This window comes from Pezoporus flaviventris, unplaced genomic scaffold (assembly GCF_033815535.1).
Source record: "Pezoporus flaviventris isolate CSIRO_AGI_PZ_B2104156 unplaced genomic scaffold, CSIRO_AGI_Pfla_v1 ptg000006l, whole genome shotgun sequence".
Lineage (NCBI taxonomy): Eukaryota > Metazoa > Chordata > Aves > Psittaciformes > Psittacidae > Pezoporus > Pezoporus flaviventris.
In genome coordinates, this window is record NW_026892554.1 from 20150373 (window position 1) to 20163557 (window position 13185).

General features: G+C 55.8%; 1 protein-coding gene across 1 annotated transcript in view; it reads right to left on the reverse strand.

The window, feature by feature from the left end:
* CCDC33 (coiled-coil domain containing 33) overlaps nucleotides 1–10931 on the reverse strand; it is a 42521-nt gene extending 31590 nt beyond the window's left edge. The window contains exons 1-3 of the mRNA XM_061447480.1: nucleotides 10573–10931; nucleotides 9353–9810; nucleotides 8103–8282 (exon numbers count right to left, since the gene is read on the reverse strand). Coding sequence (XP_061303464.1) covers nucleotides 8103–8282; nucleotides 9353–9810; nucleotides 10573–10882 — 948 coding nt within the window. The 5' untranslated portion in view covers nucleotides 10883–10931. The remainder of the gene's footprint in view (nucleotides 1–8102; nucleotides 8283–9352; nucleotides 9811–10572) is intronic.
* Nucleotides 10932–13185: the final 2254 nt, after the last annotated feature.

Consider the following 13185-nt stretch of genomic DNA (forward strand, 5'->3'; position numbering starts at 1 on the left):
CTGAGTGGGGAAACAGCCCTGTTTTGGATTGCTTGCACACATCTGAGCTGGCTGATGGAACCCAGAACCGAAGCTGTGATGCTTATTTACAGCTCCAGCTCGTTATTCTGGGACAATTTTCCCTATTTTCTTCCACATTCCAGATACCAGACACAGGTTTCTTAGCACACACCTTCATACCCACCACTCATATTCACATCTCCCTGGAAAACAAGGTTTTATCGCTGCAAGGGTTACAGCATGACAATTAGTGAGGGGTTTTGATGGAAAATGAATGAGCCTAAAGCTAAGTAAAGCTCAGCAGAACAAAACAGTTTAAATATAGCAGGCACGAACAATGCCAGGCTTTGTAGGCAACTGGTACCCGAAACCTGCAGCAAGGCTGTGATTAACTGCTGAAATAAACCCCAGTCGCTATTAAAGCCAGGAGGAAACTCAGTATTCCTTCCAGAAAGGAGGTGCCAGGTAGAGCCTACGCTTGTTTTGCAGCTTTTACTCAGCTGGAAGAACAACTTCTCCATCCCTGCGAAGCCAAGGGCTCTTAGCCAGGAGTTTGCAACCTGTTGTTTGTGGAGGTAGAGTCAAAACACAGTTCCCTTATTCCTGAGGGTCTCAGCTTGGGTCCCACCATAAGTTTGAGGTCCATTGGAGCATTCCCTGAGCATGGCATGCTGATCCCACACAGCACCTTAACCCCAAGCCACCCCTTAAAGCATCCTCGATGCTGATTATTCATTATGCAGCCTGCGATGTTGTGGGGAGGTTGATTAACGGGGCTGCCGGAGCTGCCATCATCCTAATTTGTTTTCCTATCAACTCTTTATCATCAGGACCGAAGCATCGGAGCCCAGACAGCTCCTCTACAGCAGCGCTCAGCCAAGATTAAATTGCTTCTGGCTGCGAGCTGACAAGACATAAATAGCCTCAAGAGCCCGCCGTTTAGTTTGGGGAGGACAGCCCGGGCCGGGAGCCAGCAGGGACCTCCAGGCACGGTCCTGCAGGGCTCCTCCATCGCAGCTTCACCCCTGCCCGCAGCAAGAGGTTTCATTCCTTATGTTCATTGAGCAGCACAAGACCAGAGGCTCCTCGGGATGATGCACCACTGCTACGCAGGAGAAAACACCGGTCCCTGCCCTGCCATGGAAGAGTTAGGACCCTCCTGGTTCTTCATAGAGAGCCCCACAAGCCTCCTAAAGCCAGGAGTGATGCCGCTGTTGCAGGAGGAGGGATCTGCTCCTCTATGGTGGGAGCATTCACAGCCCCGAGCTCCTCCCTGCCCCTGGCAATTTATGAGCTGCTGTTGGGAACGTGTCAGCTTTATCCTCCTCCTGAGACTTCATAAAATAATAGTAGGCTCCATAAGCGAAGATGGACTGGGGCTGGGGTGAGTTTTCCTATGTGATGTCTCCCCAGGCTCCTTTTAAGCCTCCTTACGGCAGCTAAACACCGGCAAGCTGCTTCCCCTCCCCTGGCAGCCGAGAGGATGGGGAATAAAGTGCCACTTGGCTTTAAACAAGCAGCAGGATGAGGCCATAGGTTACACCTCCAGCACCATGGGACATCCGAACACAAGGTAGGGCCGGAGCACAGCCAGGACATCCCAGAGCCAGGCCAGCCTGAGGATGCTGCATCTTCAGGTGTCCCTTGGCACATCCTAACTGATCCAGCCACCTTTCAGGGCTGCACTTCAGGGCTCTGGGATGTAAGAGGACACCACAGAGCATCTCCTGATAACAGGGGCGAGCAGCCTATCGTGGCTGTATCACAACAGCGAGCAAGAGCGCACCTCCAGGCACAGGGAACTGGGACAGGGAAAGGGATTTTACACATCATCAGGCAGCAAAATGGGATGAAATGTGGGTTTACAGCAAGGACGCGGTGGCTGGTGGGTGAGCAGATGCAGCTGCTTTGCCCAGACTCACCTTCTCCCAACATGCTGCGTGAGGGACAATTGAGCACCCGGAATTCCTGGCTTCTAGGGGTGGGAGATGCATCGCTCCATGCCCTGCTATCCCCATGTCCCGTGTCAGTCCCACAAGCCCAGTGTGTCAGGGTGCAATGTAACATCCCACATCCGTATGGGTTTGCACCCCCTTCGAGCATCACGGCTCCTCGCCTGTCTGCCCCGCTCTCCAAAGCAACCGGAGCCTGGGTGCTAATCAGATTTGAGGCTGTGAAATCTCATTTGAGGCTCTATTAATGCAGAGCTGGCATGACACAGGCCCCGGCCTGTCTCCAATGAGCAAAACAAGGAAAGCAATCTAGCTGGGAAAAATGCATCTCCCGGAACAAGCTCGGGGGAGCCGGCCCAACGCAATTACAGTTAAAAGGAAGATTAAAACAGTATCAGCACTCTTCTTCCTCCGACCCCTGCTCCCACCCCGGGGAGAGAAGCACTGAGCTGCACTGATGGGCATCCTCAGCACCGCGGTTCCTCAAGCAGGGACGTGGTTGCAGTGGGATGCGAGCCCTTCAAAGCAAGCAGCTTTTGCACAATGCAGCGGTGGAAGGGTCACGGGCTCATCCACTGTTTGTTGTCCTGATGGGTCCAGGTGCTTCTTTCCCTCTGAGGTTTCGCTCCCTGGTGCCTCGGAGCTGTTTGGTGTGGGATGAGAGGAGAGCACAGCCCCCTGCAATGACACCTACCCCTGATGGAGAAGCCCTTGCCCTTGCGAAGTAGCCTCTAGGATGACACAGAGATGGGTACACAAGGAACAGCCATCAGCTTCCCGAGTGACAGGAGCCGGCACGCACAGGGTTTCTAGGAGCTAGCGAGCTTATTCTCCCCCCTGCAAAGGCTCTAGACTGACACAAAACACAGCCCTAAGATAAACAACCATATGGTTGGAGAACTTCAGCTCCTCAATGGCCCGAGGCAGCCCGAGCTCAACCCAATTGTATTACAAGGGGTATTTCCCAACACCTTCCTGCAGCAGGTTCAAATCATCCTCCGAGGAAAAGCACCCCGGGTGCTTAAAGCCCTTTTGTAGATCCCCAGCAAAACAAAAGCGAGAGGAAGAAAAGCAGTGCAGGAAAGCAAACACTGTTTTATTCATCCTTTCATCCTGCCAGCCTCAGCCCGCTCCAGTAACCCCCATTGCTGCGGGCAGACACCGCTGCTCTGCTCCCATTTCCCAGCCAGCTGCAGGGATGGGGGGGGATTTTTCCCTTGGATTCAGGCTGAGCTTGATATATTTTATTATTCTTATTTTTAAGCAAGTTGTTTCCTAGAGGGGACCCTGCGGGAGCTCATTAGAGATCACAGGGTGGTTTTAGAGCGCTGGGAGGAAGGATGCTCTCCCCCATCGGCACACAGGGATGCAGACTCCGAGCCCGTTTCCCCCGGGAGCATCATTGCCGCCGGCCGGGAATCCCTTTGGGCTAAAAATTGCCAAATTCATTTTCCTTCCATTTATGTAGAAAACTCCCAATTCACCTGTCAAATAATTAAATGGGCCAGCAGCCCAGCACCACCTCGGCTGCTCCATCAGGAGAGTTCTACACTTTCTATATTTATCAGCAGCATCAGTGCAATTTCCTCCCCCCTACCTCTTAAAACGGAGCAATTTTCTCTTTTTATCCCCATTTGCTTTTCTCATCAAGGCGGTTATTTGACACTTAAAGCGACATGATGACTGAAATTGCAGGAATTAGAGCTAGCAACCGCTCTGCCTGCCTGCGTTTCCTTTGAGCACCCAAAGAGTTAGGGATAAGCAAATGGAGCAGCAGCTTGGGAAACCTCTTGAGGATCTGGCTTCTCCATTTTAGCTAAGAAAACATGAATTGCCACCCTGCACTCATCCATTTCCATGCCAGATCTCCACCGGGGCAGGGAGAAGCATGTGGAGAACAGGACGTTTGGACCAAGCAGCCTCAGGTCCTCAGTGTTATTTAGGGAACATCATTTCCTTTCAATACATCACTAAAACCATTCATTCTCACACTCCCAAAAGTCATCTTTCAGCAAATCAAAGCTCTGCAAGCAGCACCCCAAAGCCGTTTGCTTCAGGCCGCCTTTACCCTGGTCCCTCCGGCACAGGAATGATGCAGGGATGCGGAGGAAGGCAAAGTCCCCGATGAACCCGTCAAGGCGCGCTCCTCCCCAGGCTGACAGCTTTTCAAAGCCCTACAAATTGCTCACCAGAGCAGCGTTATTCATCTCTGCCACATCCTGGGGCGAGCCCTGTCAGCAAAGTTTGTTTTTCAGCCTCATTGGGCTTTCAGTGAGTGGAGGCAGGCCCAGCCCCTCACCCTGTTGTCAGGGCTGGACCCCTTCCGCCCTGCCTGTGATGGCTGCTGTCACTGGGATGAGTGATGGATGAGCTGGCCAGGCGACACGTGCCATCCATCACCCGCTAACAGAGACCTCTGCCCCAGCTCTGCTCCCCGGTAATGGGAGGACAGAAGCTTTTATCCACCATCATCACTCGGTGAGATGGGGCACATGGTGAGGGCAGCTGCATCCAGCACAAGCATCCTTGCCCTGCCTTGCAGCCCTGCTGCCCCCATCACTGCAGAGAGGATCATGGAATGGTTTGGGTTGGAAAGGAACTTAAAATCACCCAGTTCCAACCCCTGCCACGGGCAGGGACCCCTTCCACTAGAGCAGCTTGCTCCAAGCCCTGTCCAGCCTGGCCTTGAGCCCTGCCATGGACACAAACTCAATGTCTCTCACCCAAACCAGCCCCTCGGCAGAGCCAGATGGTTGAGCCAGGCTTGCAATGGGGTCTGGGTTGGCTTTGAAGCAGTCAGCAGACCCCAGGGCTGCGCTCTGCTCCCCACCAAAAGGCAGTGGAGCCGGCAAGTGAACTCAGTTCACAGCCTGTCATCCACATCTGGATGGGGAAAGGGTTCCTGGGATCCCCTCTGCAGGCAATAAGGAGGCTCCAGCTTGAACCCACCCCAAAAAGGGGCCAAGCAGTGCAGCTGTGGCTCAGACCCTTCCAGATCCCTGTGCCTGAAGTACAGTCACTGCTTTGCTTTCTGTATCCTGCTTAAAGAAACAAAGGGACGGTTTTTGCTCATCCCTGGGATTTATGTTACACCACACACGCTTTCCTAGGGAAACTGTAGCTTCATGGGGAATCCAAAGGGATGAAACAAAGCACAATCAGGCCCAGGGGTGGGTTTGGTCCCATTTTTCAGACCTATCGAAGCTCCACGAGTCACAGTCAGCCTTGCATGGCACGGATGGGGTGGGCTGACCACGGGAAGCACCAGCTTCCTGATACCCCGCTGCTCTTCCAGGGTGGGAAACAAGCTGTGTGCAAACCCATTTGTTTGCTGCGATTCCTTGTACCCCGACAGCAGCAGATTGCTGTGTTGGGATGGGTGCCTCGCTGCCAGCTGGTCCAGGGAGACTGGAAACAAACCAGCTTGCAACCAAGCCCAAGTGCCAAGGAGATCTCCCAGAGCTGGCTCCCTATCCCCAGCTCCACGTGGACCTGCTGCCTGTGAAACGGGAGCAGTTCCCAGGGGAAGGGACGGACTTCTGCTGACCTGGGGGCTGAGTCCCCATAACTGAGCCCTGTGCTCTGCTGCCGGGCCCCCAAGGGTCCTGGTGAGCCCAGTCCCAGCCTCCATCCCTGCCAGGCTGGGGGGGGGCGAAGTGTTTTGGGTTGGAAGGGGCCTTAAAGCTCCTCCAGTCCCAACCCCTGCCACGGGCAGGGACACCTTCCCCTAGAGCAGCTTGCTCCAAGCCCCTGTGTCCAACCTGGCCTTGAACACTGCCAGGGATGGGGCAGCCACAGCTTCTCTGGGCACCCTGTGCCAGCGCCTCAGCACCCTCACAGGGAAGAGCTTCTGCCTAAGAGCTCAGCTCAGTCTCCCCTCGGGCAGGTTAAAGCCATTCCACTTGGCCTGGCCCTACAGGGCAGTATCCCAGGGGCTGACGGCTCCACACAGTGACTGAGAGATCATCCATGGCACACAATCGATCTGCTGGTGCCATGACCAGGTTCTGGGACAATGAGGGAGCCGTCTGGCTCCGCAACACACACAAGGCATTTGAAGAGCCAACAGAGCCTCCTGCTTCGTGCCTCGGAATACATTATCCACAGGTTGCGGGGAGATGAGAAAAATCGTTATCCCCGTGACTTGGCCTTTCATGTGGAGCTCAGCACCCATCCATCACCCCCACTGCCCTGCAGATGAGATGCTCAGCACAGAGGCAGCATCAAGGAGCTGGTCTCCCGCTGGGATGCGCCCTCATGTCTTTGCCATTGGGGAAAGCAAAACAGATGGATGCAATACACGGATACTCATCCAAGCAGCAGCCCTGCTCTCAGGGACCCCTCGCTCCTCTGAAGTTGCCCCTCAGCATCATTGACTCCCCAAACCATCGATCACACGAGTCCTGCCTGAATTCAGGACGCTTTTTAGGCTTTCGAATTTCAGCTTAGGGCTCATCTTCAGTGTGTGCTGCGGGCTCAACACATGATGCTTTGAGATGCACGTTTGGACCACCAAGAACTAAACCAGCTCCGGACTGACAAGCAGCTCCCATAACTTCAACTCTCCCGGGACTGCAGCATCCCAGGAGTGCTTTAGGAGATTAAACCCCCCCCCCCCCCAGCTCCACCTGGTCCACCCCTTTCCCCATAACCGCCCTCCAACCCATTTTCCATCACTCCAGCCCCCCAGTGGGCCCGGGAGCCAACAGCCTCCCTGCTGCTCTGCTTTTAATTCCTAAATAAACCCCATCCTGGCACATACTTGCTGGGTGACATCAGCAGCAGGTGATTTATCGCATTCCCTCCGGGGGCCCAGCAGCACAATTGCATTTGCTAATGCCTCCTCCTCGCCTTGACGCCCCTGGCGCGGCTCCGCATCCCGCTCCGCATCTCAGCCGATTGCCATCGATTTCAGCAGCTCCAAAGAGTTTCCGTCTAGACGTTTGCTGAGCAAACTCAATCAGGTCTCGCTAATCAGCCTTTCTGGGCAGTAAATCTGCAGCTGATCAGAGCAGGGATAGCACATCCAAGTGCTGGGAAGGGCGAGGAGTTGCTCCAGGGGCCGGAGATGCTCAGCATCCTGCCTGCGGCACAAGGAGCAGGCAGCTGCCCTGGAGAGCAGCTCAGCAGGGCTGGAGCACTCCCATGTGAAACACATGGACCAAGTGCCCCAGAGGCATCAGCAACACGTTTATCTCGTACAAGGGATGGAGCTGAGGCATGAAGGTGCCCTGCACTGCAGCAGCAGGGTACCCTGCAGGGGAGAGGGATGTCAAGCTAAGTTTTACCCCACAACACTACCAATGCAGTCACCAGGACCAAGAAGCACACTGAGGACATCCTTGTGATAGGAGCCACCACCTGTGGAGACCCTTGTCACGTCACCACAGGACCCCTTAGCTCCGTGCTCAGTAAGGGCCACCAGCCCCATCCCTGAGGCAGCAGCATTTGCTGCAGAAGACCTTGCCATCGAGCCCACCATGCCCACTGGAAAACATGGGGCACTCCCTGGAAGGGGAAGAGAGCCCAGAGGATGCCTGGGGAGGGTTCATAAGATCAAGCCCATCTCCGGTGCTGTAATCCAGCTTCCCCAAGCAATGTTTTCACAGGTGTATGAGACACTTCAGAGCAGCGTGGACAACGCCTTCATCAGTGGACCTGTTATTCTTACAGCGAGATGCAGGAAACGGAGCCCCTGGTGTAAGGGTTGTCTTATTTTCCTTTATTTAGTCAGCTTTTAACGTAACTAAGGGGCAAGAAATACAGATTATGTCAGCCCTGCCCTATGGCTTCTAGAACTTCTAAACTCCAAGGTTTTAGGAGTCTACGTTGGAGCTGCAAGATGAAATACTTAAGTCAACTGCAGATGCCAGGAAAACTGCTTCTAGGTGACACCATCCCTTGCCTGGGGACAGCAGCAATGCCTTTTGGTATTAGAAGGGCAAGGTTTGGTGTCTCATTTCCCCATCTCCACAGCCAGGCCAGGGATGCAATGGCCTGGGAGCAGGAGCAGCACTGGTACCCACGCTGAGCAGGGAAAGGGTGGAGGTGACCTTGTCCCCTTGCACCCCAGGCTCTAATGGGAAGCTACTCTGAGTAATAGCACCACATCCTATTCAGGATGGTGTCTTCTCCACCGGCTGCACTCACCTGCACTGGAGAAGAGGCCAGATCCGGGCTGGAGCCTGGCGAGGAGAGGTGGAAGCTGCTGCAGCTCAGTGCAGCGGGCACAGCCACCGAGGAAGAGGAGGAGGAAGAGGAAGGATGCTCATCTGCTGAGCCACTCGGGAGCTCCGGGGAGGAGCCAAGTGCAGGGCCAGCCTGCAGCCTCTGTGGGTAGGAGGAAGGACTTGGAGACCCAGCTCGGTGCTCCAGCATCCCTTTTCCCAGTCCTGCCCATAGCATCCCCCCCATACCCCAGACACACTCCTCTGCATCCCAGCTCCATCCTCTAACATGTGGGCTTAGGAATGCACCCTTCAAGGGGAAATCTTTTCCTTGCCACCAAAACAGCCATAACCACCCCAAAACCATTTATTTGAGACTTAGAGACCCCGTGATCCCTAGGGATTGCTGCTCCACAGCCCCAGCTGTCTCAGGAAGAGGGGAGAAACCCCCCAAACCTATTCTTATTAAAAAATGAGCTTATCAATGAATCTCTCAGCAGCCCAGCCCTCCCTCCATCCTTTATAGAGAGCTCCCACCCACTCCCAGCTGCCTCTGATGGGGACTGGCTGCTTGCAGCCCTTAAGAGTGGAGGATAGAGGAGGCTACAGTGATGCTGTGGGGTGCATCTCCCTTGGGGTAGGAGGTCTCTGTTGGAGGGGGCTGCCCTGCACCTGCTGGGAAGGTGAGGGTGATTCAGAAGGCTTGGAGGTTCTGGTCCTACTGTGGGTGAGGTCTGGCATAAGCTGTAGGCCTTATCTTTAGTAGGGGATGGTTAACGCTGTGCAGCAGCAAGCTGGGGTGGGCAGAGCCAGGTGAGTACCCCATAAAGGCTCTTCTCCTACAGCTCTGAGCATGGTTTGACTGCAGGATCCACCTTCCTGGCATTGCTTGTGTGATTGTTGTCCCACCAAGACCTTGCCTGTACTTTGAACTTATCCCACCTTGCTCCTGCCCTGGATAAAGATGCTCCCTAACTATGGTTGTAGGCAGGGGGCAGGCATCAGGTTTCTACCCAGAGGAATGAGAGAGGGGAAACTGAGGTAGGGGAGTGCTCTTTACCAAAGACACTCCTGGAGGCTATGGAGATCTCTCTCTTTGTGCTTCCTACTCCAATTGGTGCCTATGTGGAGCCATCTAGCTACGCTAGGGCTAAATCCTGTCCAAACCAGCCTAGTCTGCTCTTGTTTACCTGGAGCATGGCATCTCCAGCCCCCAAATCCATGCCCCCCTACCTGTGGGGAGAAGGCATGACCTTCAGTGGGCAGCGAGTGATAAGCAGACTCTGGTGTATGGAGCAAGCGGCTGGATGCAGGGATGTCCAGGGCTGGGGATGCTGCTGCGGGGCTTGCTGCTTGCTGGTCCTCCTGGGTGCTGGGGGACAGTGATGTGGGTACCACCAGTGCAGAGGGTGCGCGGTGCTCGTGCAGGGATGCGGTGAAGGCCATGCGGCCGCAGTGCATCGCCGGCTGCTTGCTGCCCACCCGCAGCAGAGCCATCACCCCGCTGTAGCGGTACCAGTCCTCGTCCCGCCCGGCAGAGAGCTTCATGTGGGGCTGGTTGGGCCGGGGGTAGATGGCAAAGAAGGCTTCACCCACCTGCCTGCTCCTGCCCGGCCCCTCTGCCCTCCGGGGGATGCGCAGGGCTTCAATGTGGAGCCGCACGTCGTGGTTCTCGTCGTTCTTGCAGAAACCTGCCAGGACCAGCATGGGGTGAGGCTTCCTCAGGCAGCTCCTGGCCCCAGGAGCATCCCCTGGGCTTGTCCATCAGCAGCACTGGTTATCCCTGCCCTGTGAGCACACCCAAGGGGGTATCCAGCCTGGATCTTAAGGTCCTTTCCAACCCTAACTATTCTATGATGTGTCTACATCTTGGGTGGGGAATGTTTGCATCGTTGGGGTGTTGGTCCCACTCTGCAAGCTGGAGCTGCCCCATCCACCCCACTAAGCTCAGGCAGTTTTGATTGGGCGCCAGCTCAGGGTTGTGGTACAAGGGGGTTGTAAGCCTGAGACAAGCTGTGCTTGCTATAGTAACTGTAAGGCTCAGGGGGGACCTGATCGATCCCTTCAACTGCCTGACAAGAGGATGGAGCCAGGAGGGGCTGGGCTCTGCTCCCAAGGAACAAGGGATGGGACAAGAGGAAACGGCCTCAAGCTGCACCAGGGCAGGTTTAGATGGAGCTGAGGAACAATTCCTTCCCCAGAGGGTGCTCAGGCATTGGAACAGGCTGCCCAGGGCAGGGCTGCAGTCACCGTCCCTGCAAGTGCTCACACAGCGTGGAGACGAGGCCTCAGTGCCGTGGGTTAGTGGTGGCCTTGGCAGTGCTGGGAACGGTTGGGCTGGATGAGCTGAAAGGGCTTTTCCAACCCTGGTTGATTCCATGATTGGATGCTGCAGAGCCGTGCTCCTGTGCCACCTCCCCTGCCAGGAACCCCCATGGCACCCAGCCCCTTACCTCTGGGCAGGGTGAAGGTGAATTTCCTCCTCTGGAAGCAGTAGAGCTGGTGGAGGTCCCTCTGCTCGATGGTGTCGGTGGTGCTGGTGCTGCCCTGGGTGACCTCCCCGCTGTTGACACGCAGCTGGATGCCAGCGCTGGAGCCCTGCAGCAGGGGGTTCTCCACCGTGAGCCTCAGGGCATAGCGGCCCCGCTGGTTAAACTGGGCGCTGAGCACCTCAAACTCGAAGTCCAGGGTCTTCTCCTCAGCCTTCAGCCGGGAGCGCTGCAGGGGCAGGGGGACGTGAGGCTCCCTTGCCCTGCCCAGCATGGGGATGGAGGTGGGATCTGGATGTAAACCCTCCTCGTTAGCAGCGATCCTGCAGGTCTCTGCCCCAGAGCAAGCCCCTGGGGTGGGTTTCTGAGCCAAGCTGGCTCTGCTGCTGCTCTTCCCTTCTTCCCAGCAGGGAAAGCGCCTGGGGGTGCTCCTGGGTACGTGTTGGCTTCACATCTCTGCAGGCAGCTTTCAAAGGCAGCAAGAGAAGGGAAGAGATCCCTGTCCTTGAAAAAGCATCCTTTGGTGCCACGGGGAGATGCTGAGAGCTTTGCTGCCCCTGGGCAATGGCAGGCACAAGGGCTTGCAACTGCAGTTTGTTTGTTGGGGATCCAGGTAACAAGATGTAAAGCAGTGGCTGCCTTCCAGCAAACAACCTGGGATATCCAGGGTGATGCTGAGCAGCGCAACACGCGTGGGTGTGCATACAGGGTGTGCTGGTAGGTGCGTGCATCCTTGCAGAGGGGAATCAACGGCTCCTTGAGCCCTTTTCCCTGTGAAGCTCACCACAAAAGGTGTTTGCTGGACGTTGCAGAGCCTTTGGGAGATGCTGGTGTTGAGGATGGTGCAAGCCAAGCAGGTTGCTTCCATGTGGTGTTGACTCCGGTGGGACAGTCCTGCTCCTCCTGCACCCCTGGGCTGTTTGCTGACCTCCTGCTGATGGGACGGGGCAGCCAAGCCTGCACTGGTGCTCTGGGGTTTGTCTTTGGGGCAAGTGTGCCTTTGCTGGTGGCACAGGGTCAGGTAAGCCAAGGGAGAGGCATGGGGTGAGCCTATGTAGCCGTGCTTGGCTGTTAGATCAGCTCCCCAAAGGGATCGGGGCATTCAGCCACCTAATCCTAACCCCTGCTCACTTTGCAGACAAGCCCAGAGCAGAAGTTGCCCAACGGCTCGAAGCATCTACACAACAAGCAGATGCAATGGCTCTTTACAAGCACAGCTCAGACGGGCATTTGCAGCCCTGCTGGGCTTTGGGCACCAAAGGATTGACCCAGTGCTGGGATCTTGCTGCTGCAGTGAGGGCTGGGGATGGCTGAAGGGGAACTGAGGCTGGTGGGGTGCCTGAATGCTTGTCTGGGGCCTTCCAGGGGTGATGCCCTTCATCAGAGCTGGCTGCAAAGTGGTTTTGCTTTCCTCCAGCTCAGCAGTGCATGGGCTGCTCTTTCCTACATGGGTGCATGTTTCCTGCTGGTGCAGCTGGAGCTGAGCTCCTTCGCCTGCTGAACCAGCTGAGCATGTGGACCTCAGTCCCACCATGGGTATCTGGGGACTGACATCAAGGGGCCGAGGGTCTGGGGTGGGCAGGAGCTGGAACAGCACAGCCTGATCCTCACCAGGAGCCCCTGGCCCTGTCAGATCTCATTCCTCCATTGCCGCTGGGAATAGCGCGTTCCCACAGCTTTCGGGATGCTCCCAGTGAACCGTGAGCCGGAGCCGGGGTAGCAGATGGCCCTTCTCTGAGACAGCTCTGTATAAAACCCACATTCCAGTCTCTTCACGCTGGTGCGAGCTTGAAACAACAACATTATCCTCGGGGAGAGGGCTGGGGGATACACCGAGCACCTGAGGCCATGGGGCATAAGACTTTGGCTATGGGAGAACCCCAGGGGCCTTGTGAGGCATTCAAGACCTGTCTCAAAATCACTGCCTCCAAGGAGCCCTTTGGTAGGGCACAGGATGGACCCAGTAAAAACAAATCCTGGTCTCCCACACCTCCATGGTGCTTCCAAGGAGGCTGGTTGGACCTTCTGGAGCTTCCTCAGCTTCTATTTGGGAAGGAAAAATACAGGCTGCGGTACCAAACACAACCTTGGCTGATGCATTTGCTGTGGTGAAGATGCTGCGGAGGTCAGGATGAGGACAGGAGGGAAATGGGTCCTAATCCAAGGGGGTTGGGGCACTGAGTTGGGTTTAAAGCAGGAGGAAATGGTGCTGTGTGTGGTGCTAAGCATGAGCTGGTGCAATGGGGAAGGGGGGGGAGTCATTCCCCTGCCAGTCAAGCCTGTCGGGAAGCGTACTGGTGTCTCTGGGGTGCATGGATGTGCTGATGGCTGGGTTGCTTCCTTGTGAATGCTGCGAGCATAAATGCTTTTAGCTCTGTTGGAGGACTTGGTGGTTCCTTCCCTTGATGGCTGGAGACTGCTCAGTGCTCCCAGAGCAGAGCTGTGCTGGGCCAAGGTGGTTTCTCCCCATCGAGAGCTCAGGGTTAGCTTGAATTGCCTGTGTATGTGATGCTGCTCTGAGCCGTTTCACCTGCAAAACCCTGGCCATCTGGGCTGTTAGTTACACTTGGGGATGCC